General features: G+C 44.3%; 1 protein-coding gene across 1 annotated transcript in view; it reads right to left on the bottom strand.

Annotated features, from left to right (window-relative positions):
* Nucleotides 1-25,106, bottom strand: part of gtf2ird1 (GTF2I repeat domain containing 1) — a 176,767-nt gene that overhangs the window by 128,522 nt on the left and 23,139 nt on the right. Inside the window, exon 4 of the mRNA XM_048612388.1 lies at nucleotides 10,680-10,805. Within this exon, the coding sequence (XP_048468345.1) occupies nucleotides 10,680-10,805 (126 nt within the window). The remainder of the gene's footprint in view (nucleotides 1-10,679; nucleotides 10,806-25,106) is intronic.

Here is a 25,106-nt window from a genome sequence, read left to right as displayed (position 1 = left end):
GGGGACAATGTGCAAACTCCACACAACCCAAGTCCCTGTGCTCTGATGCAGCAATGCTAACCACTGAGCCACCATGCCACCCCTGTGCCTGTATGGGTTTCCACTGGTTTCCTCCCACAGTCTGAAGATGTGCAGATTAGGGGGATTGGCCATGCTTCAATCACCCCATAGTGTCCAGGGATGTGCAGGCTGGGTGGAATAACCATGGCAAGAATAAAATGGGCAGGGTTACAGGGATAGGGTGGGATGCTCTTCGGACAGTCACTGCAGACTCGATGGGCCAAACCTTCTGCACTGTAGGGATTCTATGACTCAATATCAAATTCAATAATATTAGAGCCAGAAAACCTCCTTCCATGTCTTTTACCCAGACTCCTCCACACCTCAGGTCCCATCATCACATATTGCTTTTAGCACAGCCAACCTATTCTCACTCACTTATTGTCCCCATCATCACCTATCTATCTTTTCACCTTCCCCAGAATACGATCAACAATCGCTTGATCTGCCCAACTTTTTTCTTCTCTCTGTCCCTCTCTGGGCTCCATCCTCACTTAGCTGCTCACTTCCTCCCCCCTCCTGCCCCCAACCACCAAAACCCCTGTCATCAAAATAAACACCACTCTTTCCTTAGTGAGATCACTTCTGAAGAAGGGTCGCTGGTCCCAAAACATTAACTCTGTTTTCTTCCAATAGGTGCTGCCACACCTGCTGAGTTTCTCCAGCAATTTCTGTTTCTGTTTTGGGCCAATTTCTAATTAGCTAAGCGTAGCTCTAGATTGGGAAGACCTCTCTGATTTCCAAAAAAGTCCTGGCATCCTCTGTGGGAACATTTGGATTAGTAATGGTCCTTAACCCGGCCGCCAAATGCAAGACAAAAGGAAGGGACTTCCAAACATTGTCAGAGATTATAAAATATCAGGAAGAATCACAGCATTTACAGGTCAACAAAATTCAAACCAATAAGACAGCCTTCAGACATGTAATTTTGATTGGAGCTCTGAGCTTCAGGAATGTACAAGTTTAGGTCTGTCATAAGGAAATGTTTTCCAGGGATCAACGTGGGATAAGGGGCGGTGATGGCCTAGTGGTGTTATCATTAGACTATTAATCCAGAGACTCACGTTTGAATCCTGCCATAGCAGATGGCAGAGTTTGAATTCAACAAAATGTAATTAAGAGCCTAATGATGAATCCATTAACGGAAAAACCCATCTGGTTCACTAATGTCCTCTAGGGAGGGAAACTGCCATCCTTACCCGGTCTGGCCTACATGTGACACCAGACCAACAGCAATGTGACTGACTCTTAACTGCTCTCTGGGCAATTAGGGATGGACAATAAACAGTGGCCTAGCCAGCAATGCCCTCATCCCATGAATGAATTAAATCAAGGTAGGATTGTTTGGAAATGCTCTATTATAAATGACTTGCATATGGCAAAACTTTAATTGAATGGAATTCAAAATGTTGGCTGAAAGAAGCGATAGTACTTCACAAGTGGTTTAACTGCTTCAGTCTTTCCTTCATCACATTGCTGTTGACAGTTTGTATGTTACTTAATTGTCTCATCAATTAATAACACTGAGTTTCACAGTTTCCCCAGTCCATGGATGTCCAATGTGATTTGTCACTCCTTTTCTTAACTTATATCTTATTTTGTGAACAAGCATGACACAGAAATTTGCTTGGGATTCTTGTTGATATTTCAGAGCAGCCCAGGGAATGCAACTGGCAAACACATACGATAGTACCATGTTAAATGCTATTACAATTAGACTCCTGGTTGCATTGTTGTCATTTGAATAGATTTGGTGATAGGAATATTAAGCCATGAGCACGTATTTATAGTTAAACACAAAGACTTGCCTTTCTATACCATCTTTTATCTCAGATAGTCCCAAACCAAATACTTTGGGGATGGATATTTTTTAATCGACATGCTATGACACACAGCTCTGGAGCAGGTGGGACTTGAACCTGGGTCTGCTAGCTCAGAAGTAGGGGCACTATCACTGCAGGCCAGCATTTTGGGGGTGTAGTCACTGTTGCAATTTGGGAAAAGCAGCAGCCAATTTACTCACAGCGAAGTGCCACAAACAGCAACAAAGTAAAGGTCAGATCATCAGTTTTAGTTGAGGGACAAATAATGTGGACACTGAAGAACTGTCAACTTCTCCCCTCAGCAGAAACTTTCCAGCTATTTATTTTAAATTGTAGTGCTGGTACTTCTCAAAAGACAAAGAATAAGGAAGCTTCTCACTCATTACTTTCAACAGTTTATACCATAAGCATGTGATCTTGGCAAGTCAGTCCAACTCCCATTTTAAAGAATATCAGTAAACCACCAGGAAACTTCAATGTTATTACAAGTTAGGAGAGGGAGACTGTTGTATGAGGAGGGGAATATTGTGTGTATACCTTACTTTAAGAGAGATTATCTTTAAAGATTCTGTGTGCTGGATATGTACAATGTTACAACTCTGCCTGACAGTTAGTCTACTGTGTCTAAAAGTTATACACGCAGAAATCAATTAGGTTGCCTCAATGTCTGCTTCATAACTTATAGTGTGTTTTATTGTTTTAAATTAATTAGCCCACAGAGTTAATGAACACCTAATGAGGGACAGATTGTTTAGATTATTATTAACATGCCACAGATGATACTGCAAATTACAATGAAAACGCAAGAAAGAATAAAATCAAATAAAGAGAAAGGTATCTATAAACCATTGCTACTCGTATGGAGTTCTGATCACCAACCTGAAAAACTTTAACGTTGCTTTTGTCTCAGCCGTGCCGCCAATTATTTCCAGCAGTTTCCATTTTATTTCAATTTTCAGCACAAACAGTATCTTGTCTTTGTGCTACTTGAGTCATTTTTCATGTGCCTGTCTTCAATTTTCGCTTTACTGAATCACTAGCTGCAGTTATAGCTCGTCAGCTATAGCACAGCTCATAAGTAGTCATCTCTGTCAATATGCAGCAAGAGCTGGACACTATCCAGGCTTGGGCTGATAAAATGACAAGTAACATAGAAATGCCAAGTAATGACCATCTCCAGCAAGACAGAATCTGAACAAGCTCCCTTGACATTTAACAGCATTTCTATCTCTGAAACCTCATCATCACCATCCTGGAGGTTACCATTGAATAGAAAACTCAACTTAACCAGCCATATAAATACTGTGGCTACAAGAGGCTGGGAATTCTGGGCCGGATAATTCACCTTCCCCCTCCCTAAAACCTCTCCAGCATCGACAAGGCACAAGTCAGGAGTGTGATGGAATCCTCTCTACTTGCCTGGATGGGTGTAGCTCCAAAACCGCACGGAGAAAGCTCGGTTAATAAACACCCCATCCACCACCATCAACATTCCCCAACTCAACTACAGGCAAGATGCAATGCAGCAACTCATCAAAGGTCCTCTGACAGCAACATTTCAAGCCCATAACTATTACTACCTAGAAGGACAAGGGCAGCAGATGCATGGCAACTTCAGCACCTTAGGTTCCTCTAATGTTAACGTTATGTTGAGATCGTACAGAACATGGATAAGATCTTTTCTGGAGTACTGTGTCCAGTTCTGGTCTCCCTGTTATAAGAAGGATATTATTAAGCTGGAGAGGGCTCAGAAGAGATTTACTAGGATGTTGCCAGGAATGGACAGTTTGAGTTATAAGGAAGGGCTGGATAGGCTGGGACTTTTTTCACTGGAGCGTAGAAGGTTGAGGGGTGACCTTATAGAAGTTTATAAAATCATGATGGGAATACATAAGGTGAATAGCAAAAGTCTTTTCCCTAGGGTGGGGGATTTCAAGACTAGGGGGCATATTTTTAAGGTGAGAGGATAAAGATTAAAAAAAAAAGACATGGAGGCAATTTTTTTTGTACACAGAGTGGTTCACTTGCGGAATGAACTTCCAGAGGAAGTGGTGGATGTGGGTATAGTCACAACATTTAAAACACATTTGGATAAGTTCATGAATTAGAAATCTTTGGAGCGATATGGGCCAAGTGCAGGCAGGTGGGACTAATTTAGTTTGGGATTGTGGTCGGCATGGACTGGTTGGACCGAAGGGTCTTTTATCGTGCTGTATGACTCTATGACTCTATGACTCTAAAAGTGACCCGATATCTTGATGTGGAACGACAGTTCCATTCCTTTACTGTTACTGGGTCCTAACAGGACTGTGGGTGTACCTACACCACATGGAATACATGGTTCAAGATAGCTCACCACCCTCTCAAGGGCAGTTAGGTTTGAGACCTTGATCAGATGGGCCAGTGGGCCGACAAGTGGCAGATGGAGTTTAATTCAGATAAATGTGAGGTGTTGCATTTTGGAAAGGCAAAGCAGGGCAGGATTTATATACTTAATGGTAGTGTCCTGGGGAGTGTTGCTGAACAAAGTTAACCTGGGGGTGCAGATGCATACTTCCTTGAAAGTGGAGTTGCAGATAGGCAGGGTAGTGAAAGCTTGCTTGCATTTATTGGTCAGTGCATTGAGCATAGGAGTTGGGAGGTCATGTTGTGGCTGTATAGGGCATTGGTTAGGCTACTTTTGTACTACTGCATGCAATTCTGGTCTCCCTGCTACAGGAAGGATGTTGTTAAACTTGAAAGTGTTCACAAAAGATTTACAAGGATGTTATCAGGGTTGGAGGGTTTCAACTGTAGGGAGAGGCTGAAGAGCATGGGGCTATTTTCCCCGGAGCAGAGGCCGAGGGGTAACCTTACAGAGGTTTATAAAATCATGAGGGGCATGGATAGGGTGAAAAGCCAAGGTCTTTTTCCCAGGATATGGCAGTCCAAAACTAGAGGGCATAGGTTTAAGGTGAGAGGGGAAAGATTTAAAAGGGTCCCAATGGGTAACCTTTTCACACAGAGTGGTGTATGTATGGACTGAGCTGCCAGAGGAAGTGGTGGAGGCTGGTACAATTACAACATTTAAAAGGCATCTGGAAGGGTACATGAATAGGAAGGGTTTAGAGGGATATGGGGCAAATGCTGACAATTGGGATCAATTTAGGATATCTGGTCGGTGTGAACAAATTGGACCGAAGGGTCTGTTTCCGTGCTGTATGACTCTAAATGGGCTTTGCAACAAAAGGACACTCAAATCCCATGAGTGAAAGGAACAAAAAGAAAGCCTGTGAGACCATAACATGTAGGAGCAGAATTAGGCTGTTTGGCTCATGAAGTCTTCTCTGCCATTCAATGAGATCATATTTGATCTCATAATCCTCAACTATTTCCTGCCTTATTGTCAAAAACCTGAAGTTCCTTATTGATTAAAGCTGTCTATTACAGTCTTGAATATATATCGTGATCCAGCCTCAATGGAATTCCACAGACTGACTACCCTCAGAAAAACAAAATGCTCATTTCTGTCTGAAATGGGCAACCCCATATTATGCCCTCTGCTCCAAGACTCTCCCACAAGGGGAAACAAACTCTCAGCATCTACTCTGCAAAGTCTCCCAAGAATCTTTCAATAAAGTCTCCACTCATTCTTCTAAACTCCAATGAGTACAACCTCAACCTACACATCATCTCCTAATAAGACAATTCCTTCACTTCCAGAAGCAACTGAGAGAACCTGCCCTGGATTGTCACCAATACCAGCACATCTTTCGTTAGACAATAAAATCCAAACAGTATTCCAGTTGTAGCCTGACCAGTGCCTTGTGCGGTTTTAGTAACAGCTGCCTATTCTCATCACAAACATGCAGAGAGAATTCTGGAGAAACTCAGCAGGTCTGGCAGCATCTATGTCAGATCGGTGGCACTCCACTAGTTACAGGTTGCCATCCTGAGAAGGCCTCCTTTATCAGTTAGCCAATCCTCTATCCATGCTAATATATTATGTCCAACACCAGGGGCTCTTAATTCAAACATTAACAACATGGATGCTGTGTGGAGAGACTGGAGACTGTTCTCCTATAGAATGAAGAAGGCTTTGACTGGATAATGGGCTGAATGGCCTCCTTCTGTCTTTTACAGCTATGTGTCTGTGAATGCAATGCAGATGCTATTTTCAGACTCTCTGGGGTAATTTTCATCAGAACTGGTTGGACAGTCAATCAGCAAATCGATGAACCATTTCCCAATGAACTGAAAGTCGATAGCTGTCTATAAAGGCCAAGGGATCTTTTACCATTTTACTGCATAAACCCTCTTCTTCTCACTGTCAATAAACCTTTAGTCTTATTCATTCATAGGACGTGGGCATCACTGGCTAGGCAGCATTTATTGCCCATCCCCAATTGTTAAGTGTCAACCACTTTGCTGTGGGCCTGGAGTCACATGTAGACCAGACTGGGTAAGGATGGCAGATTTCTTTCCCTAAAGATTTGCCAACAAAAAGGTTCAAAATTTCCCCTCGATAATTTTTGTTTGAATTCCAAAGGAAAGACAAATTCAGAGGCAGTAGGAACTGCCGATGCTACAGAATCTGAGATAACAAGGTGTAGAGCTGGATGAACACAGCAGGCCAAGCAGCATCAGAGGAGCAGGAAAGGTCGAGACCCTTCTTCATTTTCTGACGCGAAACATCAGCTTTCCTGCTCCTCTGATGCTGCTTGGCCTGCGGTGTTCATCCAGCTCTACACCTTGTTATCACAAATTCAGAGGCCTTGGTTTTTAGCACCAGTTGAGGCAGAGTTCTGGAGGCAAGTTGGTGCTAATTATATTCCAGTTGCCAACCACGCTAATTCCTGACCCTTTCCCAGTCATTGGGGAGGTTTGGTGAAGATGGGATGGTCGGGGGGGTTTGTTGAGGGTGAATGTTGTGCAGGTAGCTCGCTAAGTGACACTTATGGCCAATTAAGTGCAGCCATTGCAAGTTTCCAGTCAGCCCTCAGGTCCCCATTGTCAGTGGGGTCCAGTTCAATTGCTGGGGTTGGTTGGACTCTCACTGGAAAAGATTCTAAAATCTCTGCCGGCTGACCCGACCAGAGGAAAAGCCCAGTAAAACTGACAAATGACACATACTGGTGCAACTCATCTTACGTACTTCAAAATGGAGGTCCAATACATTCAGTATTTCCAGTTCTAAATATTACTGTTTTTTGATCAGAGCATTGACTGTAGGAGTTGGGGCGTCAGGTTCTATTTGTACAAGATATTGGTGAGGCCACTTTTGGAGGACGGCATACAATTCTGGTTGCCGTGCTAGAAGAAGGATGTTGTTAAACTGGAAAGGGTGCAGAAACTATTTACAAGGCTGTTGCCTGAACAGGAGGGTTTGAATTATAGGGAGAAGCTGAATAGGCTGGGATTGTTTTCACTAAAGCGGAGATGGAGGGGTGACCTTAGAGAGGTTTATAAAATCATGAGGGGCATAGATAAAGTGAATAGCAAAGAACATAGAACATAGAACATTACAGCGCAGTACAGGCCCTTCAGCCCTCGATGTTGCGCCGACCTGTGAAACCAATCTGAAGCCCATCTAACCTAAACTATTCCATTATCATCCATATGTTTATCCAATGACCATTTAAATGCCCTTAAAGTTGGCGAGTCTACTACTTTTGCAGGCAGGGCATTCCATGCCCTTACTACTCTCTGAGTAAAGAAAAGGTCTTGTTAAGCTATATCTTTCTTTTTCTAATTCTTAAAACTATTCAAAATAGCACTGGATTGTGGCAACTGCAGAAAAGCTTTTTGCTATATTTTATTGTTTTTGTCATTGTAAAATACATGGGACAATAAAATCATTCCTTCTTTTCCCCAGGGTAGGGGAGTCCAAAACTAGTGGGCATAGGTTTAGGGTGAGAGGGGCAAGATTTAAAAGGCACCTGAGGGGGCAATCTTTTCACACAGAGGGTGGGGTATATGTGTAATGAACAGCCAGAAGAAGTGGTAGATGCAGGTGCATTTACAAGATTTAAAAGACATTTGGACAGGTACATGAATAGGAAAGGTTAAAGAGGGATATGGATCTAATGTAGGCAAATGGGACTAGTTCAGTTTGGGAAACCTGGTCAGCATAGACAAGTTGGCCTGAAGGGCCTGTTTCTGTGCTGTGTGATCCTATGAATGATTCTCCTTCTGGGCGGGTGCAGAAGGGGATTTCCTGCCCCATCCATTTGGAAGCACCCTTACCCTCACTTAGCTTTATCGTCAAGAATGTGCACACAGTCCTCAATTGGCTAGTTGCAGAAATTGTCTGCCCTAGGAGAAGTCCCAGTGAGAGTGTACGATTTCCACAGTGTGGGCTTTTGACCTACATTTCTGCCTGACAGCCAATGCTCAGAGGGAAAATATGGCTCCAAGTATTTTTCCCTCTCTCAGACTTTTGTGTGTATTCCACTTTCTTGGGACTGTCACTTGCTGTGGGTTTGCTTCACGGGACACATGCTAATGCTGCGGCATGCTGGGAAATGTACCCCGCCCCCGGTGCTTGCTGGGAAGTGATTTAGACAAATTTCTCCGTCTGTTTTGCGCAGGAATGAACCCAAAATCTTTCAAAAGATGTTGAGGCCTCCGAGTAGAAACATTGCTCAAAGTACAGAAACATAATTTTACACATAACTGTCTTACAACATGATAAAATTGATGAGAGAAACAGCAGCTGGAAGAATAAAGAGGTCACATGCTGCTTTGATAATGAGTGTCCCAATAGGATGCAGCAACAAAAGGTCCACAAGCAGCACAGACAGTGTTAATAAAGTTAATAAATTAGACTTAAGTTAATAAAGCCATTCAAAAAAGCAACACAAGCAATAAAGGTACTCTTCTGGGAGAGGAGAACTAAAAATGAGAGAAGACATATTCAACAATTATTTAAATATTCATACTTGTTATGATGGTTTGGGTTCTGCCAGGGCCACTCAGCTCCTGACCTGATTACAGCTTGGTCTAAAACATGGACAAAACAACTGAATTCCAGAGGTGAGGTGAGAGGGACTGCTCTTGATATCAAGGCAGCATTTGACAAGGGGCATGAAGGAGTCCCAGAAAAACTGGAGTCAATGGGAATTGGTGGTTGGGCTGAGGTGGGGGGGGAAACCTTTTTGCAGGCTGAAGTCATACCTAGCACAAGGGAGATCATAGTTATTGTTGGAGATCAATCGTCTCAACATCAGACATCTATCTCTGTGGGAGTTCCTCAGGGTAGAGTCCAAGATGCCATCATCTTCAACTACTTTATTAATTAACGTGCCATCATAAGGTCAGAAAGTGGGGACGTTTGCTGATGATTACACAATGTTCAGCACCATGCAGTCCATGTCTGAATGCATCAAGACCTGGACAATATCCAGGCAAGTAATATTTGCACCACACAACTGGTGGACAATCACCATCTCCAACAACATAGTTATATTCTATGTCTTGACATTCCATGCCGTTACCATTTCTGAATCCTCCATTGTTGACATCCTGGCATTTACCATTGCTCAGAAAGGGAACTGGACTCACTATACAAGTAATGTGGCTACAAGAGCAGGTCAGAGGCTAGGAATCATGCAGCAACTAACTCATGTCCTGTCTCCTAGACAAAAGGCAGGAGTGTTATGGAATACTTCCCATTTGCCTAGATGGGTGCAGCTTTAACACTCAAGAAGCTTGACACCATCCAGGATAAAGCTGTCTGTATGACTAGCACCTTCAACATTCACTCCCTCCGCCACTGACGCACAGTGTGTACCATTTACAAGATGCACAGCAAGTCACCAAAGCTCCTTTGCCAGCATCTCCGTTACCCAGAAGGGAAGGGCAGCAAATGCATGGGAACACTACCACCTACAAATTCTCCAAACCTCACATCTCCCTGACTTGGAATGACATTGCCATTCCTTCACTGTTGCCAGACAGAATCCTGGAAGTCCCTTCCTAACTGCACTGAGGGTATACCCCCACACCCAGGACAGCAGCCCTTCAAAAGGTAGCAGCTCCACACAGCCTTCTCCACATCAAAGTTAGGCAATAAAAGTGGGCCTACCTAGCAAAGGCCACACGCAAGGAAAAAAATTTAAGGAAGAACTAATGGTAATACAGGACAAGCGAAATCCCAGAGTGAAACCTTCACTGATAGGCCTCAAGTTTTACTTTTGCTCTTTGTTTACCATGGTGGTTATTAGTCGCTGAACATATTCATAAGAAGCTACCAATATACTTTTAACAAAAGAATGCAAAATACTTTTCCACAAAAGCAAAACATCATTATTACAGCATTCAAGCGCTATTTGAAAAATCTCACTACAAACATCAGAAATAATAATTCAATAACAATCCAACAGACACTCAAACCTCAGAGAAGGGGTCTCTACTTGTAAGTTCATTGTGCAGTTCACATGACTGTAATTGATTTATTTTTGGGAGATTTCAGCATTCACTTGATGCTACCTTCTTTAGCTAATGTCTCTTCCTGAGACCCTTAAACAAGCTGCTAACACAGCTCACTTAATTCTTTACATGGATTCCTTCAACTTCTCTCCCATGGCTTTTCTCCTACTGACTGCCCTGCTGCTCTTAGAGATGGTTTAGAACCCAAGTTTCCAAATAATAGTGATATACCACAAATCTTTATCAGATCAGTATATATCTGATCCCCATGTTAAAAGAGAGATAGAGACAATGCAAAGGTTGCTAAAAGATTCACAGGAATGATATCAGAGTGGAGAAGTTATACTTAGCAGGCAAGACTGTCCTACTGGAGCAGATTGCACTGACCATGGAGTCCAAGGCAGACACCAAGCTGGTGATAATGTCCTTCTTGTCTCGGAAGTTTTGTAGATGTTCGTGACAGTTATTACTCCTGGCACCTTCTTCCAGACTCCCAATATGTGCCATGTTTACCTTGAGAAAGAGATAACAAGAGTAAAGAATCCAATACTGAAACTCAAGGGCTTTCCTATGTATCATTACACTGTAACATCGGTTTCCTGTCTCACATTTCCACCCGATTCCTTAGGAGGATTATAATGAATTAGGCGAGGTGCAGATCAAATCATTCACAAAATAAAGTCAATACAGCGTGGAGCTGGAGGAATACAGGAGGTCAGGCAGCACCAGAGAAGCAGGAAAGCCGACTTCTCGGGTTGGGACACTTCATCAGTTCCTGACCCAAAATATTGACTTTCCTGCTCCTCTGATCCTGCCTGACCTGCTGTGTTCCTCTAGCTCCACACTGTATTGACTCGGACTTCCAGAATCTGCAGTTCTTGCTACGTCCAATTCACAAACTGAATGCAGTCAATATGATGCTCTGAAGGGGTCATTTCCTATTGTTGAAAATGTATTGAGGCTGCAAATGACTTTGGTTGCCAAGTTACTTAATGTCAAGTCAATTATCCCAATATAACACAATTATCAACTTTTCCTATTAGTTTTGACCCTCCCGCTCTCCTCAAGGCATTGAGCCATCGCTGGGATATTGGCCACTGGTTAATGAACCCTATTCATAGGATCATCGAATCCCTACAGTGTGGAAACAGGCCATTCAGCCCAACGGGTCCACACCGACCCTCTGAAGAGCATCCCACCCAGACCCATCCCCCTACCTATCCCTGGTATCCTGCATTCCCCATGGCTAATCCACCTCGTGTGCACATCCCTGCACACTATGGGCAATTTAGCATGGCCAATCCTCCTAATCCACACATCTTTGGACTGTGGGAGGAAACTGGAGCACCTGGAGGAAACCCACACAGACACGGGGAGAATGTGCAGACTCCACACAGACAGTCGCCCGAGGGTGGAATTGAACCCAGGTCCCTGGCACCGTGAGCCACCGATCTGCCCCACATGATTAGGTTGTGAACATCAACAGGTAGGGAGGGAGGCCCAGGGGGTTGACAACTCTCCCAATGTCTGAGGCTTGTTCATAAGCATCAAGAGAAACTGTCAACAGGAACCACATGGGAGAAGAGGATTGTCTTCCATTGACCCTCATATACTCATTACCAAACAGTAAGGAGCAATGGGAACAAACACTGATTCCCTACCCTTCTCATTGGGGTCGGTGCAGCTTAGGGACTTAGTGGCTTACACCACTGGCAGGGTAGGGCAGGGGTTAAGCAGAGAGCAGCAAGTGCTTCAGTGCAGTCCTCCACTAGGAGCTGGGTTGTAATACCATCTTTTTTTGTTTAAGAAAAGCATGAAGTAGAACTGGGCACCATTTTGGCAAAGAGTCAACGCCCTTGTCAGCTGTGACCAGCTATTGCATCCAATGCTGCTTTGTGTTTCCAGTCCTGCTGTACGCGCCTGTTTCAGATTTCCAGGACCTGTACGTTTTCTGCCGTTTTGTTTGGTGCCGACTGTTTTTAGTTTCCATTGCAGCTCAAAGTCGAACACCAACATTTATCTTTCCCATCACCAATATCAACTCTTTCAGGGACACTAAAAACTTTCCCTTCTCTTTGAACTGGGAGCCACACACCCACATATACACACAGCAGCATTTATTGTTGATGAGTCAATGCTAAGCACAGACATGTCCAGCTCCATGAAGTGACTGGAGTTCTGCGTGGGTCCTCTTGAAACCAAAATAAAAGATCCCTGGGAGAATGCACGTCTCGGGAATAATAATTCTTAACTAATCCATTTAGAAACAACCACTGCCTTGGGCTCCAGCAATCTTGATGAGTCACCTTCGTGTTATGAAAGAGAAATGCTCCGAATGTAATATCTGTGGTTCGCATGCACACTGTTACATACATGTGACCTCTTGATTTGACGCAATCACATTATATGGTTAAGAAACAATCCAGAGGGGATCTGGCTTCTCGCAGGTGATCATGCTCTTTTAAGCAAATAATGAATTTCTTATGGTTACCGCAACAACAAAAAACAATTTGTTGATAGGCTATAAATTATAGCCTGTCATTCAGTGCGCAACATTAAATGTAGTAAATTCACCTAATGACAACATGCATTTATGCAGCACCTCTAACAAAGTAAAACATCCCATGGTCTTGCATTATCAGACAGATAATTGGCACCAAGCAGGCAAAAAGACACGCAGAACGATGACCCAAAGCTAAAGGCTTAAGAAATGCCTTAAAAGGAGAGACAAAGGCTTGAAAGAACAAGGCCAACGAGACGCTTGAACACAAAGATTGGAATGTTAAATTTCAGGCTTTAGTAAACCTGGTGCCACTGTAGGTCAGTGGGCACACGTCACTGTACCCTCCAAGACACCCACTGGGTTAAACTCTCCAGCTATAGCTCTCTGCTCCATCACTGATTATACCATTACACACCCACACATTGACACAGGTGTATGCCAACACATCAGATCATGTAGTGCCACTGAACAGCCTGGCACCACCCAAGTTGGTTTCTAGTTGGGCTGCAAAATGTCAGGTGTCTCCCCTTGTGGAAGGGAAGAATTTAAAAACTTCCTCTGACGAGATTCCTTCAATCCTGGAAGTTACTTCTGTACCCAAAGGCAGAGTTGCTCCTTTCAGAATTTTAAGGTCAAAAATCTCCCACTGCTCTGTGAAATTCAGATTTAACAACATAAAAGCCAGCAGCGATGATGCCCAACTGAATTAGAAGGCCCGCAGAAAGCTCACTGTTATCACCGAAGTCACAATAACTTCACCTTCTCCCCCCATTACATCCCATGCTCAATCCATGAACACTAGGGGGACAGAATGCAATGCCTACACAGAGGCTGCCTGAATCTGACTGCATGATGCCAAGAAACAAACCAACAGGATTAGCAGAAAAATGTTCGAACCCTGGAGATCAGGGGATAAAACAGAGAGACGCAGATGGACAGGTCAGTGGAGGATAATCTCACTCTTGGTTCCAGGTCAGAATTTCCAGTGTCCTCTCTGCTTGTGCACAGCTTCCAGTCTGTGTGTACCGCCCCACATTACAATCAGCAAACACTTAGTACAGACAGATACTTGCTGTCAGGTCAATATGAAACACTGGCAGGGGGCTACCTTGACCAACAAGCAGTGGCTCTTTAGCATTTGTTCAGTGTCATGTTCAATGGTCCAACCAGTGAGACAGAGTGCCCTGTTACAGCACAGATATAGCCCTGCAAGTGAAAGACCTACAAAACAATTGTCAGAATGCTCCCTCTACTAATCTTTCAGTCAGGTATTGTTCAGGTGTATTCAAAGACACAATTGTAAAACTATGAACATTTATCTCAGCAACACAACAGAGGCCAACTCTCCCTCAGGACCGAGTCAAAACCACACTGCGTTTTTCAGTCACCTCGATCCATTCAGAGTTGGCCGACCTCTTCCTCCCTGGGAACTGTAAATGGAGACATTCTGCTGCATCACCAAGTCCTCCCAATTTTAACGGCTGATATGCTACCCTGTTTGGATACTCAGAGAATCATAGAATTCCTAGTGTGGAGGCAGACCATTCAGCCCATCCAGTCCACACCAACCCTCTGCAGAGCATCTCACCCAGACCCACCCCCTACCCTATCCCTGTAACCCTGCATTTCCCATGGCTAACCCACCTAACCTACACATCTTTGGAGTGTGGGAGGAAACTGGAGCATCCGGAGGAAACCCACTCGGTCCGCGCCCGCCCCGAAGATGGAGTCCGGGTCTGCCCTGAGGCCGGGAGTCCTGGTCCTCGTAGTTGTACTTGTACGGGTATGGGTCCGGGTCTGCCCCGAGGACGGGGGTCTGGGTCCGCGCCCGCCCCGAGGCCGGGAGTCCTGGCACTGGTACAGGTTTGCGCCTGCCGTGAGGCCGGGAGTCCTGGTACTGGTACGGGTCCGCCCCGAGGGCTGGGGTCCAGGTCCGCCCCGAGGAAGGGGGTCCTGGTCCGGGTCCGCCCCGAGGAAGGGGGTCCTGGTCCGGGTCCGCCCCGGCTTTCACCTCGGGCATCGACAACGCAGTCCGAGCACAGGAGGATGGAGGAGTGGGGGTGAGGGCAGTAAAAAGAACAAAAACGTCAAGAGAGGCAAAAGAAACATAGCAAAGAAACGGAGTGAACAAACTCTGGTTCAGGAGCCCTACTCTGCCCCATTTTGGAGCTTCAATTAGCAATTAGCAGGCCCTAAATGGCTAGTTGGATAAGGCCTCAACAACTGTGTTCCATCATAAGTTGGTACAGCCTTCAGGATAGCGCAAGGCAAGTGAGTGCATACATACGTATGTGAATAACTAAAAAATAAACGTGTAATACCCATTGCCTGAATTGTTGTCTAGTATTTAACTTGCGTGAAGAATGAGTCTGTAACCATCAATAACTCTATTCATACAGAAACCTTGTAAGGTACTGTATTGTCACTCAACAACCTTCAATTCACTGGGAAATAGAATATTGGATCTTCTTACAGTCACACCATTTATATTAACCTTAATGAAGAAGGGTCACATTGCTTCCTATGAAGAACTTAGATAATTTCAAATTGAGAAAAAATTGACAGCCTCCTGTGCTTACAGATTAAACTGGAAATCTGTGCGCTGCAGAAAACCAAATAAGCAATCCACCTTTGTAACTAATGCTGCAGAGGAAATGAGCTGAGCCAAGTGATGGAAGTGGGACTGCAGGGTCAAACAGAAAGCTGTGATGAGGAGAGATGTAAACACAGCGGGATTGGAAGAATAGCTGGCTGAAAGAGGGGATGGAGGACATTATTAAACTGGAGAGGGTTCAGAAGAGATTTAACAGGATGCTGCTAGGATTGGAAGGTTTGAATTATAAGGAGAGGCTGGACAGGTTAGGACTTGTTTCACTGGAGCGTAGGAGGTCGATGGTGACCTTGTAGAGGTTTATAAGGTCACGAGGGGTATAGATAGGGTGAATGGCAGGTGTCTTTTCCCTAGAGTGGGGAATTTCAAGACCAGGGTGCATATTGTTAAGGTGGGAGGGGTAAAGATTTAAAGAAAAAAGACGATGGACAAATTTTTGTTTTTTTCCCCCCACAGAGAGTGGTTTACATGTGGAATGAACTTCCAGAGGAAGTGGTGTATGCAGGTTCAGTTACAACATTTAGATAAAAAGTGTTTGGAAGGATATGGGCCAGGTACAGGCAGGTGGGACTAGTTTAGTTTGGGATCATGGTCAGCACAGACTGGTTAGACCAAAGGGTCTGTTTCCATGTTTTGGGTGATCCCAAACAAAATAGGAGAAGCTGAATGGGAAACGAAGGAGAATAAATGCAATACCATCAAACAGTGCAGCTAAAAATTATTTAGAAAAATCCAAGTGTCAGATTTTCGTGGAGTTGTGATTCCATCATAGCCATTTGAAAGGAGCAGGTTTGGAACTCCTGTTTAGTGCCTGTCATCTCTGTTGGGTTGGGACAAAAGTACAGGAACCAAGAGCGCACTCACCATTCCTGACTCCATTGTAGGAGTAGGCACCTCAGTCTACCCTACAATCTGTGCAGAACCTGGTGAGCTTTTCATCGTTCACAGCCACTCAGGAGGAATCATAATCCAGAGTCTGGATTTGAGAACTTTTGGAGCCCTTACCCCATTTCCCCACCTTCCTCCACAATGGTCTTCCAAGCCATTTCACCCAGAATGCACTATGTACAACATAAACAGTGGCAAACATGGGATTGTTGAAAAAAAAACACACTCATTCAGAAATCTTTTTAAAAAAACCTGCAACCCTTTAAATCATACAGTGTAATTATAGCTTCAGTAATAGAGGTTTTAATCACTACACAGCTCTGAATCTTATCCAAATAAACATGGAGACGTTGTTCTTTTTGCAATTTCTTTGGTCAATTTATCGTAATCACAAGAGGTGGTCAATCGAGCAAGTGTAATAATCAACTTCAATTGTCAATAAACAGGTCCCTGGCTGAGGTGATGCATCCATTAGTCTTGGCTGTCAGCCAAGCATTCATAACATGCACAGGTGCAGAGCATGTCTGGTTGCTTTACTCAAACAGCAGTTTATCTTCAACGAATGTTTACAAACTGGTGTTTATTTATCCCCACCAGCACTTTCAAGCTTGTTATCGTTATTATAAGTCTCGTTGATTCTGTACATAATGGGTGAAAGGGCATTAAAAGGATCATGAAAGGGACAGGTGGAGGATTGGAGTTGGCAATGCTGGGCATACTGGCAATGAAAATGGTTGGGTAGGCATGAGGATAGAATGGGGGTTTGAGCAGGGCTAAAAAGGCCAAACATTGTGTGAAATAACCAGAATAAATCCCCTCGGAAACAAGCCTATTAACCAGTCCACCTTAAAGCTCTTAACCACTTACTACTGCTACTGGGGTTGGTGGGCCCAGCTCCATCTGACTTGAGCCATCTGTCTCAGTCACCAAAATTCAACACAATCTTTTTCAATCCATAGGTGAACTCCTGGAGTCAGACTCTATTACAACGTTTTTTCAAAAGCCCGTTGTTGATTCTTATTAAGACACATCCTTAGGGCTTAGAAATTACAGTGGAAGGAATGCTTAGCACATCCCTAAGATATTCCATACAGCACACCATTTAACTGAGGTGGTGCCTTATGCATCTTAAATGGGTTAATGCTGCCACTAAAATGGCACACACAAATGTCACAAACACATTAATTGACTAAAAAGTTAAAAAGGTCATTTCTATGCTACTGTCTGATTACTAGCCACGTTCACATAGTCTGGACAAACAAAAAGGTAATCACTCTTTTTGCCTTTCGGGATTGATTTAGGGGACGATTTTTTGAATTGTAGTAAAAGAAAACTGGGAATATTCCGTCCATCAATCAGAAAATTTAAACCAGGAGTAAATGGTAAATGATTGCTTTGTTAAATTTCTAACAAACCTCGAGGTTCTTCAGTCAAGTTAGGGACAGAGTTACTCTGAAACAATTCCACTACGGATAGAGATGAAAATCACCCAACTTGTAAGCACACCAGCAGACAAAAGATCTAACAGAGTCACAAAGGGAAAAGTATAGACACTCTACAACATGGTATTAGACCAGTTTAGGATATCTGGTTGAGTTGGACCAAAGGGTCTGTTTCTGTGCTGTATAATTCCATGACTCTAAACTCTTCCCTTTGAAGCACTGTCCAGGCAATTACAAGATATTCCTGGAGGATTGACAATCCCTGAGACAACGGGAAAATAACCGCTGGCTCGGATCAAATATAGATTTATCTCAAATCTGATCATTGACACTGAAGATCTGGAAAAGTGCAAAGTGCTCATAAGGTAACACAGTATGGAGCTGGAGGAACACAGTAGGCCAGGCAGCATCAGAGGAGGACGAAAGTTTACATTTCGGATCAGGATCCTTCTTCAGGTAGGGTCTGAAATAGCATTTCTGAAGGGTTCCAACCCGAAATGTCAACTTTCCTGCTCCTCTGATGTTGCCTGGCCTGCTGTGTTCCTCTAGCTCCACACCTTGTTATCTCGGACTCGAGCATCTGCAGGTCTTACTATCTCTAAGTGCTCACAAGATGGCCTGTTAATATGAAGTATCAATGATCTGAAATCAGAACCTTGTGGTCAAGGAGCATGTCTCCCAAAATGCATTTCACAACACAGTCAAGCTGTAACAGTTAACTATGATGATGAAATGTGTGATTTATATACTTTAACGTCATTTATTTTAGTTTTGGCTTCTGAACTAGTGGCATGTGGGCTTGATTTGTGTCTGTGAAGGGATTTAAGAATTAACTTGTACATATTTCTGTAGCCATGGTAAGTTCTTTTAAAAACAACCCTGCAGCCCAATGGTCTCAATGTGGACTTCACAAGTTTCAAAATCTCCCCTCCCCTGACCTCATCCCAAGGCCAGCCCATCTCGTCCCCGCCTCCTTGACCTGTCCGTCTTTTCTCCCACCTATCTGCTCCTCCCACCTCACTGACCAACCCCCACCCACACTTCCTACCTACTAGCCTCATCCCCGCCTCCTTGACCTGTCCGTCTTCTCTCCACCTATCTGCTCCTCTATCCACCTTCCATCATCGCCTCCCCTTCTATTTATTTCAGAGTCCCCTTCCCCTCCCCCGTTTCTGAAGAAGGGTCCATGCCCAAAACATCAGCTTTCCTGCTACTCGGCCTGCTGTGTTCCTCCAGCTCTACACCTTGTTATCTCAGACTCTCCAGCATCGGCAGTTCCTACTACGCCTTATGAGAAAGACTGGGAAGTACAGTCATTTGTCGCGAACCGAGCATAGGTGTTCCACAAGCGGTCTCCAAGCCTCCGCTTGGTTTCCCCGATGTAGAGGAGGCCACATCAGGAACAGCGGACACACTATACCATATTAGCAGATGTGCAAGAGGCGGTAGGGGCAGGTGTAGCACTTCCTGCGGTTGCAGGGAAAAGTGCCGGGTGTGGTGGGGCTGGAGGGGATTGTGGAGCGGACAAGGGAGTCACGGAGAGAGTGGTCCCTCCAGAAGGCAGATAAGGGTGGGGAGGGAAAAATGTCCTTGGTAGTGGGGTCAGATTGCAGATGGCGGAAGTGCTGGAGGATGATGCGTTGGATCTGGAGGTTGGTGGGGTGGTACATGAGGACGAGGGGGATTTTGTTTAGGTTGTTATTGTGGGGAGGGGGTGTGAGGGATGAGTTGCGGGAAATGCGAGAGACGCAGTCAAAGGTGTTTTTGACCACTGAGGGTGGGAAGTTGCGGTCCTTGAAAAACGAGGACATCTGGGATGTCTGGGAGTGGAATGCCTCATCTCAGGAGCAGACGCAGCGGAGGTGAAGAAATCGGGAATAGGGGATGGCATTTTTGCAGGAAGGTGGATGAGAGGAGGTGTATTCCAGGTAGCTGTGGTTTCGATAGGCTTGAAACGGATATCGGTTTCCAGGTGGTTGCCAGAGATGGAAACAGAGAGGTCCAGGAAGGATAGAGACGTATCAGAGATTTCCCTGCAACCGCAGGAAGTGCTACACCTGCCCCTACACCTCCCACCTCACCCCCATCCCAGGCCCCAAGAAAACCTTCCACATCAAACAGATGTTCACCTGCACATCTGCTATTATGGTATATTGTGTTCGCTGTTCCTGATGTGGCCTCCTCTACATCGGGGAAACCAAGGGGAGGCTTGGAGACCGCTTTGTGGAACACCTATGCTCGGTTCGCGACAAACGACTGTACCTCCCAGTCGCGAACCACTTCAACTCCCCCTCCCACTCCTTGGACGACATGTCCATCCTGGGCCTCCTCCAGTGCCACAACGATGCCACCCGAAGGTTGCAGGAACAGCACCTCATATTTCGCTTGGGAACCCTGCAGCCCAATGATATCAATGTGGACCTCACAAGCTTCAAAATCTCCCCTCCTCCGACCGCATCCCAAAACCTGCCCAGCTCGTCCCCGCCTCCCTAACCTGTCCGTCCTTTCTCCCACCTATCCACTCCTCCCACCTCAACCCCCCCCCCCACCTCCTACCTACCAGCCTCATCCCCACCTCCTTGACCTGTCCATCTTCCCTGGACTGACCAACCCCCACCCTAACTCCCCACCTACACTCACCTTTACTGGCTCCATTCCCGCTTCTTTGACCGGTCTGTCTCCTCTCCACCTATCTGCTCGTTTATCCATCTTCCATCCGCCTCCACCTCTCTCTCTATTTATTTCAGAATCCCCTTCCCCTCCCCCATTTCTGAAAAAGGGTCCAGACCTGAAACGTCAGCTTTCGGGCTCCTCTGATGCTGCTTGGCCTGCTGTGTTCATCCAGCTCTACACCTTGTCATGTCAGATTCGCCAGCATCGGCAGTTCCTACTATCTCTAAAAACAATGTGGATTTACCATGCTCCTTTCACAAAGTCAGGTCAGTCCCAAGTGCCTTACAACAAATAAAGTCCTTACTTTTGACGTGTAGTCACTGGTGTGAAGAAGATCATTTGCACACAGCAAGCACCCACAAAATGCAATGTGATAATGAGAAGAGAATCCGTTATTGGGCGTACGGTCCCAGAACATATCGTAATAGAGTCGAGGATGAATCATGTTAAGGGATGCAGTGGTGGTACTGAATTAATCTGAGGCAGCACACAGTCATGAAACCAGTAGAACTGAACACCTCACCATGAAAAAAACAATACAGCCCATCAAGAGTCTCAGCCTGCATAGTACCTTTTTACCCCAGGAGGACACTCAACAGATCTGTACATTGATGTGATTCAAAGAAACTCTGACTCATGTCACAGCGTACAACACACGCAAAAAATCTTCCAAATGGACAGAGGACTGTAAACTCTGAAGGTTACACAGCAGGCAGAGGATGAGAGAAAGGACAACAGGTATGTTCATCAACTAACCATGTAATCGTGATTTCTTTTCTATAAAAAAGTATGGCAATAGAGTTCAGAACTAATTCAGAAAATTGCCTTCAGAAGCCAACTAGAGGCCAGAGCATTTTTATTAATTCATGGGAATATGGGCATCACTGTCTAAATTCAGCATTTACTCAGCAGGTGGCGTGTTCCCTTGTCCTTCTAGGTGGTGGAGATCACAGGTTTGGAAGGTGCTGTTGGAGGAATCTTGGTGAGTTACTGCAGTGCATCTTGTAGATGGCACACACCGTGAAGGGAGAGAAGGTGGATGTGGTGTCAAAGGATACAGTGCCTTGAAATGCATTGAATTTCTTGCCTTGTTGGAACTGTACTCTTCCAGGGAAGTGGGGAGTATGCTTTGTAGGTGGTGGACAGAGGGCAGATGAGTGACAGGAGGCAGGTTACCCGCTACAGAATTCCCAGCATCTGACCTGCTGTTGTAGCCACTGCACTGATATGGCCAGTCCAGTTCAACTTCTCATCAGCAGTAATACCAGAATGTTGATAGGGGGCAATGTCATTGAATGTCAAGGCCAATAGCTAGATTCTCTCAATCCTATTTACCGGGCACTTGTGTGGCACAAATATTACTTGCCACTTTTCAGTCCAAGCCCGGATATTGCTCAGCTCTTGCTGCATTTGACTTGGACTGCTTCTGCATCTGAGGAGTTGCAAATGGTGCTGAACATTGGGCAATCAGCGAAAATCCCCACTTCTGACCTTATGATGGAGAGGTCATTGATGAAACAGCTGAAGATGGTTGGGCCTAGGGACACTACCTTGAGGAACTCCTGCAGAGACAGAGACATTCTGTAACAGTGATGACTGATCTCCAGCAACTACAGCCATCGTCCTTTGTGCTTAGCAGGAGTCCAACCAGCAGAAAAATTTCCTCGATTCACAATGACTGCATTTTTGCAAGGGTTCCTTGATGCCACATGCTGTCAAGTACACCCTTAACGTCAAAGGGCAGTCAATCTCACCTTTGCAGTTCAGATCTTTTGTCTGTATTTCGCCAAAGGTCTAATAAAATTAAGAGGCATGTGGCTCTGGAAGCCAATGACCAGGTATCAAACAAGTGCAGTTTGATAGCGCTACTGACAAATATTGATTTGCTGACGATTGAGAATTGACCGATAGGGTGGTAGACGGCTGGCTTGATTTGTCTTGCTTTTTGAGGATCACATATGACTACAAAAAGTGACAAAACACACTGTGAATAGGAAACATTGGCATAGCCAGCAATAATAGTCCAAATTATCGAGTTGTACAGCACGAAATCAGACCCTTCGGTCCAACCCGTCTCTGCTGACTAGATATCCTAAACTAATGTAGGCCCATAGCTCTCTAAACCCTTCCTATTCATGTACCCATCTGGATCCCTTTTGAATGTTGTAATTGTTCCAGCCTCCTCCACTTCCTCTGGCAGCTTGAAAAACATTACCACAAATTAAATTAGTACATAGGAGGTGTGTGTTCCACCAAAGATTAATAACAAATTATAGGGATACAAATATTGTTATTAACCAATTAGTTATTTTATAAATGCACTGCTTTGGCAGATTCAGAAGGTAATGGAAAAAATAATTAATACTTGTACAGTTTATCACTGGAAGCAGAAGTTTAAGTTGAGGAGGGTGGATTACATTTATGGAGATTTTGCCATTTAACTAAAAACTCTCAGACAAGCTGTCTATACTGCAGATCTTTATTTGGAAGATCTCTTCCTCATCAGCATCAAACCCTCCATTTCTGTAGTATCTATCAGGACGGTAAAGATACTATGAAGCCGTGTTGTGCTGTTGTGAAATAAGAATCAAGCTCCCGTGAGTCTTTCTTTTAAAATCAACCTTTCCAGTTGTGTTATGAAACACTGTCAAGAGCTTGTGGGACTTGAACCTTGGCCTTCTGGACCAAAAGGTGGGGACACTATGGCTGCATGACCAGCTCCTGTGGGTCTTTGCTAACAGAGTCTCTATCAGCACTGCTGACCTTGGGCACAGCAGTATCTGTGCTAACATCTGGCTTGTAACTGCTAGCTATACACACTCTGTATTGACAGCAGAGAGCTCTGGGGCTCTCCAAGTCCAGCCTGAGCACCGTTGTAATCCTAGCCCAAGCCAGCCAAGGTCATTACACTCTGTGTAGCCATAGTGGCTTCTATCTCTGTTCGAATCCCTGGACCTTTCTAATCCTGAAGAATACAGGGAGAATGTATTAGAACCACCAAAGCCTTCTTTATTGCACTCAAATACAAAATCCTATTTCCAACGACATATTAATCGAACATTAATCATTTATACCTGGCATTTTGCCATTTTTGAACAGATTTACCTGAAATTGTTGACAGCTCTGAAAGCTCCATAGATTAAAACCATGAGGGCACACATTTTCTGGCCACAAACATTAGTCTCCTTCAAATTGAAGTTCCAGAGTCATCATCAACTTTCATTAATCTCAGAAACATCCTGAAGGTCTCAGAGTATGCTATCATTGGGGAATTTCTTTATAATTCCACATGCACATTATTCAAGACCAGCTATTATATGGCTCTGATCTGACAAATTGCTTCAAAACAAACTCAGCTAGTACCTTATGTACATTGAAAGGCGAATTCTCAACTAAGCAGACAACCCTTCACAGTAATAATGACAGGGATCAGGGATAAACAGAATGCCTTTAAGCTTCCAGTGACACTACAGGACCAAAGGCTGTCCAATTAAAACACAGACCTCAAATAACGATTATTTCAAAGCTTCAAACGCTGCAGAGATCAGATCCTTGTAGCCTAGTTACCAGGTACAAGTCAAATGCTTGCTTTGGCTCTCCATAATGTTTGACTTTCCTTTCATTCTCTCCTTGGTGTCTCATTTACATTTGAAATTACCTTCAAATGTTGAAATCATCATCTTCAAGATGTGCAGGTCACTCCCCAGCATAACGTCAATGGTTATTAATGTACACCCATCCATCCTTCCTGTGGAAAATTATGTCAGTATGTGCATCCTTCATGCCCAGTCTCCATTCTGCCCACTCTCTGCTAATATGTCCCTCTCCTCCTACTGAGCCCTTGCTCAGCATTTTCAAATGGCAGGAATACAGATCAAAGAATCATGGAAGCCACAACTTGGGACATTGAATCTGTGTTGGTCCTTTCAGAGAACAATCCACTGGTCCCATTGCCCCACCCTTCCTCCATATTACGTCAATTCTTTTACGAAGGTTACTATGCATCTGTATCCATCAGCCTGCCCAGAAGTCTAAATCATAAGGCAAAATTTTACCTCATGCTGCCTCTAGATCTTTTTCCAATCATCCTTAATTCAGTGCCTCTGGCAGATCCCACCAGAATCTTTATTTATGTAACAACTCAAATCAACCATTATCACTGCTCGTCTGGTGTGCGACTGAGCAAGTAGAGTCCCATTCCAGAAGGTTGAATGCAGAAGGTGAAAATTCAAATACTATCCGTCATTTTACAAACCACCTCAGTAATTGCAGATATCCCGCACCAGCGTCATTATAGTCACTAATGTCACGGGCATCTTGTTTCTTGTTTTGTTAAAGTGACAGGCAATCCTGCAAATGTCACATGCTCAAGGAGCAGGACTAAATCATTCAAGTCCCTTGACACGCTTCGTCATGGGCGATCAAATGATGTTACTACTCGAATAATCAAATCCCAGAAAGAAGTCTGGCTTGATAGATCGTATTTTGTTTCCCTTTTTGAACATGGTGATCTTCCAAGCATGCAGGCTTGGTTTTAACAGTAAATCAGAAATTTGTTATAAAGCGGAATTTGATTTTTTAAAAGAAATAAAGCTACTGAAATATAACATTTTGAAAGATTGCAAAACACACAACAAAACCAAATCTCATCTAATCTCCAACATCATCACTTTACCAGCAGGCAATCAAAATCCAGA

The sequence above is a fragment of the Rhincodon typus genome, chromosome 26 (genome assembly GCF_021869965.1).
Source record: "Rhincodon typus isolate 14 chromosome 26, sRhiTyp1.1, whole genome shotgun sequence".
Taxonomy (NCBI): domain Eukaryota; kingdom Metazoa; phylum Chordata; class Chondrichthyes; order Orectolobiformes; family Rhincodontidae; genus Rhincodon; species Rhincodon typus.
The sequence above is the reverse complement of the archived record's forward strand: the minus strand, read 5'-3'. Positions and strand labels throughout refer to the sequence as shown.